Source organism: Notothenia rossii, assembly GCF_949606895.1.
Source record: "Notothenia rossii genome assembly, chromosome: 2".
NCBI classification, from domain to species: Eukaryota; Metazoa; Chordata; class Actinopteri; order Perciformes; family Nototheniidae; genus Notothenia; species Notothenia rossii.
The window spans coordinates 94,921,796-94,926,795 of record NC_136904.1 but is presented as its reverse complement, the minus strand read 5'-3'; the positions used below and the strand labels follow the sequence as shown (position 1 = coordinate 94,926,795).

General features: G+C 41.6%; 1 protein-coding gene across 1 annotated transcript in view; it reads left to right on the top strand.

The window, feature by feature from the left end:
• The window catches only part of lmln (leishmanolysin-like (metallopeptidase M8 family)), an 11,363-nt gene extending 8,131 nt beyond the window's left edge, over positions 1 to 3,232 (top strand). Inside the window, exons 7-8 of the mRNA XM_079664427.1 lie at positions 1 to 106; positions 515 to 3,232. The exon at positions 1 to 106 is cut by the window's left edge and continues 99 nt beyond it. Of these exons, the coding sequence (XP_079520553.1) occupies positions 1 to 106; positions 515 to 615 (207 nt within the window). The 3' untranslated portion in view covers positions 616 to 3,232. The remainder of the gene's footprint in view (positions 107 to 514) is intronic.
• The last annotated feature ends 1,768 nt before the right edge of the window (positions 3,233 to 5,000 follow it).

Genomic DNA, 5,000 nt, shown 5'->3' with positions numbered 1-5,000 from the left:
GACTGGGTTTATAACGGACAGTTGATCTGCCCCGCCTGCAAAGACTTCTGTGAACACTGCCCTCTCCAAGCCCCGCCCCTCAACACCTCCAGGAGCATTCCCATTGGTCAGTGGCACTGCTGCTCTTTTTACTTCAGCTTAATGATAATATAGATAGATAGATAGATAGATAGATGGATGGATGGATGGATGGATAGATAGATAGATAGGTAGTTAGATGGATGGATGGATGGATGGATGGATGGATGGATAGATAGATAGATAGATAGATAGGTAGTTAGATGGATGGATGGATGGATGGATGGATGGATGGATGGATGGATAGATAGATGGATGGATGGATGGATGGATGGATGGATAGATAGATAGATAGATAGATAGGTAGTTAGATGGATGGATGGATGGATGGATGGATAGATAGATAGGTAGTTAGATGGATGGATGGATGGATGGATGGATGGATTGTTATTATTCTTATTTTTCTTAATATCTTGATAATGATCTTGTGTTACAGACCCGTGCTCCGGAGCTCCGGGGTTAGCCTTCACTCTCTGGCTCCTGATGCTCAACCTGCTCCCCCTGGTGGCCGGACTGAGGCTCTGCACCCACAGCTGATACACACACATACAGTCATACAAACTCACAAACACACACACACCGTCTCACTCACACACAAACGCGACCGAAACACTGGAGGACTCTGAGCTCTTTTATCTCCTCTTTTCATTCCTTCTTCTATGGATCTTTTTACCGTAACAACGACAACAAAGAGCCGACCGCACGATATTTCTGCCTTTTCTATTGGCTCGTGGTGCAGCTGGAAGCCTTTCTACCCAGAATCCTCAGCTTTGTTTGCGCTGTTCTCTTCCATTGAGCCGTATCTAACAGCTGATTGCTTTGTGACTTCACCATAACGGTCGGTGCTCTCTTTACAAAGTGTTTCTACGATTTAAAGACTCTTTTTAAAATCAGACTTTTATTCTGAAAAGCCTACTTCCTGTGAGCGAGTGTGAGGTTTTGGAGCAGCCAGAGGTTTCCATTTCTAACCAGAACACGTGTAAATATGACTCTTTCCTAATAAGCACTTCCTTTTTTTAGAGGAAGTGGAAGTGTCACGGTTTATTAATAAGCGTGATTATTAAAATCACGTATTGGTCGAATATAATTCATGATCCGGAAGAACTTACACATTAACAGGTAGAGGGGAAAGGGGGCGGGGCTACATAAGGTGATAAACTGCTCCTCTCACACTCGTCTCCCAACTAAAGGGTCTTTTTGACCTCTTCTAACAATCTGTAAACTCTCAGATCGGACCCTTTAGTCTCTCTGAGTCTCTTTGAATCTCCTTGAGTCTCTCTGAGTCTCCTTGAGTCTCTTTGAATCTCCTTGAGTCTCTTTGAGTCTCTTTGAATCTCCTTGAGTCTCCTTGAGTCTCCTTGAGTCTCCTTGAGTCTCTTTGAATCTCCTTGAGTCTCTCTGAGTCTCCTTGAGTCTCTTTGAATCTCCTTGAGTCTCCTTGAGTCTCTTTGAATCTCCTTGAGTCTCTTTGAGTCTCCTTGAGTCTCTTTGAGTCTCTTTGAATCTCCTTGAGTCTCTTTGAATCTCCTTGAGTCTCCTTGAGTTTCTTTGAATCTCTTTGAGTCTCCTTGAATCTCTTTGAGTCTCCTTGAGTCTCTTTGAATCTCCTTGAGTCTCTTTGAATCTCCTTGAGTCTCCTTGAGTTTCTTTGAATCTCTTTGAGTCTCCTTGAATCTCCTTGAGTCTCCTTGAATCTCCTTGAGTCTCTTTGAATCTCCTTGAGTCTCTCCTTGAGTCTCTATAGTCCCGACAGACTGAAGTCAGAACATGAGCTGAGATTATTACTACTTGTATTTATTTTGTTCGACACTGACAAACTGAACAGAAAGGAGAATAAGCCATGCTGTCCGTCACTCAGACCACCTGAACAAACTGCCCTGTGATGATGATGATGATGATGACTCGTATCATGTATTTGGAGAAGCTCACACGCTGAAATGTAAACACAATTTAGCCGCTTGCTTAAATCTGCAGCTCGCTTTCATTTAAAATATTTTCCGATGATATTGCGTATAAACCTGGACAAATTTAACTTAAAATGAACAAGAGCACACACGGATGCAAAATAAATATGTGAGCTGGTTGGATCCCACCCTCTTCATCATCACCCCAATGCATCATGGGAAATGCAGTTTGTTCAGGTTTCCTGTCAGTGATTTAAAAACTGAAATCCTACGGTGCTTAAAGTCAGATTTATGATTTAGTCTCTGATGTGTTGTTGATCTACGGAGGAGGGTTAGGGCCTGATGGGAGGTCTCTTTACATCTGACCTAAAGTACATTTTGTACTTCTGAGATCAAATCAGAATTCAATATTTCAAAAAGATTCTCTCGGAATTCTGACTTTTTTTTCTCCAAATCTTCGACTTTTTTCTCAGAATTTTGACTTTTTTTCTCAGAATTGACGTTTTTTCTCTGAACTTAAAGAAAACAACCCTTTTGGTCAGATCCAAAAAGAAGTGTCCCTAATCCTCTTCAGTATTTCATCGTTTCTCCATTTTATTTTAGCAGAGAGCTGCTTGTTATTTAAAGTGTATTCTTATGGTACGTCCACACGGCAGCGTGCGTTTAAGCTTGCCGGTGGGCGTGTCTGGGGTGCGACCAGTAACCAATCACATTAATGTCCCGCCCCAGACCCACAAGCACGCGGTTTCATTGGCTGGCGCTTCCGTCAACGCTTGAAAAGTTGAAAATTTCTCAACTTTCGAAGCGAGCAACGGAGGCAAAGCGACGCGACCTCAATGCAGTTCGGCAAAGCCGTGACGTCACCCCATTCAAAGTGAATGGGAAGCGTCTCCGTTGAAGCACGCGACGCTGCCGTGTGGACGGGCCGTAACTGAGAACAGAGAGAAGTGATGTTTAATATTTGACTGTGATGGAAACATGTTTAGTGTTGGAGAGATGATTGACAGAATCTGCAGTGTTTTATACCACGACCAAGTTTAACAAAAAGAGACCTGATGTTTTTGAGAATAAATGATTTTCTTTGTGATGGTAATCTTTATTTAAGGATTTAATTCCAGAAAGATGTTATATGTTTAAGGTTTGTCTACATTTCAACATGAAAACAGAAACACAACCATTGAAAAGTTTTGACTTTTTTTTTATGTTTTTGTTTCATTTTAAAATGAATTAAAGTTCAAAGTTTGTTCGGACGATTTCCAAAATGTGACTTTATTTTGCTGAAAATGAATTTGTTTCTTTTTCAAAAAAAACATGTTTTTATAGAAAAAAATACATATTTTTGCTATAAATACTAGTTTTGTTTAAAGCTCTGGACACACCAAGCTGATTTTGGCCGTCGGTGAGCGTCACGTCGCCCTACTCAGATTGGTGTGTCCCGCACCGTCGTGTCTTTTCGGCCGTGCCGACACCTTGTTGAATCGGGAGGCTGTCGGCAAAAGAAATCACTCTGATTGGCTGTTCAGCTAGCGAATCAGTGCATGAGAAGCGAGGTACGCAAACAAACGATTAAGAAGGCACACACAGACGGCTATTATTTTTCCTTTTCATCAATCTGCTTCCACAAGCAACAGTCCAAGGGCTGAGACCGCCAGCACCGCACGAAACATGTTTTCGATGGACGAGAGTGAAAATGGAACGTAAGCTATTTGTTGTTTGTGTGTCACGCAGTCTGTTCTTCTTCTCTCGGTGTATCACGTAGTCTGTCTTCCGGTTTCCTCTTTTGAATGACGAATACACACTACCGCCGCCTGCTGGTAAGGACCGTTATTGCCACTCACGCATGCGCAGTTCGTACGTGCTACTTGGCCTTCGGCTGAAGTCTTTGCGGTGCGTTCCAGTGCGACTGTCGGGTCCGTCGGGACGTGTTCTTTGGTGTCAGCTTGGTGTGTCAGGGCCTTTAGAAAACCATTTGTAATGACTGTGCTCTTCGAAAAAACATTTACCAAATTATTTCCAGAGATGTTTCAAGTTTTTGCTTTAAAAAAAAAAATCACTTTTTTTGGTAAAATATTCACATTTTTTTCTGAAAAAATTAACTTTTATTGCTCAAAATATTCCTTTTTTTTTTATATCTGATGCGAAGACAGTTGGACTGAACAAACTGCTGGATTAAAAACGTTTTAATATTTAAATCCTCATTAATGTTTCACCAAATGTTTATGAAGAATGAAATGTGAGTTTGAACCTTGAAAGTTTGCTTCAGTGGAAACCTGAGATACGATCCTGTTCTAACTGATCTTTGTTTCATCTCTATTTTATTTTGTAGAAAGAGGGCTGCTTTTTAACGGCAATGGAGACGTCCCAATAAACGTGTCTGAACCCCGGAGACGTGTTGCTGTTTCTGAAATAATCTGATATATCACTCGTTATTTAACCGTTGGTTCACAGAGGCTCTTAAAACTATATTTGATGTGTTTTGTCATTTTTTTTCGTATACATTCACTAATCATTAAGTAGTACGTTTTAAAACATAATTTGTTGTTTTAGGGCAGGAGTCGTCAACCTTTTTGATATGAAGTGCCATTTAAAAAAAAAAAAGTTATCAGCGTGCCAACGATCGAGAATTGTCATGGCGGGGGGGGGGGGGGGTTTGAGGAGCTTGACGCTCGTCAACTATCAGCAGGAGGGCGGGGGAGCCTCGCTGCGGGGAAGCAGTGTGTGGACCTGTCGGTGCAACTTACATGATGCAGAATTTAACAAACACATTTCAATAATTGGTTTAAACGGCATAATAATAAGGACGATCGTCCGTTCTGTGATTCTCCAGAACACACATGTTAGGATATTAGGGTCATGCAGAGTGAGATGAGATCGCTGTCCCTTTAAGAGAGAGAAAGAGGGGTGCGGCTTGTGCATGTTAATGGTAGAGCGACAGTGAGGGAACGTGTGTATGTTTCTGGAAGTAAAAGCAGAAAAACAGAGGTCTGTGATGTATTTTGTGAAACAGAAGAACAGCTA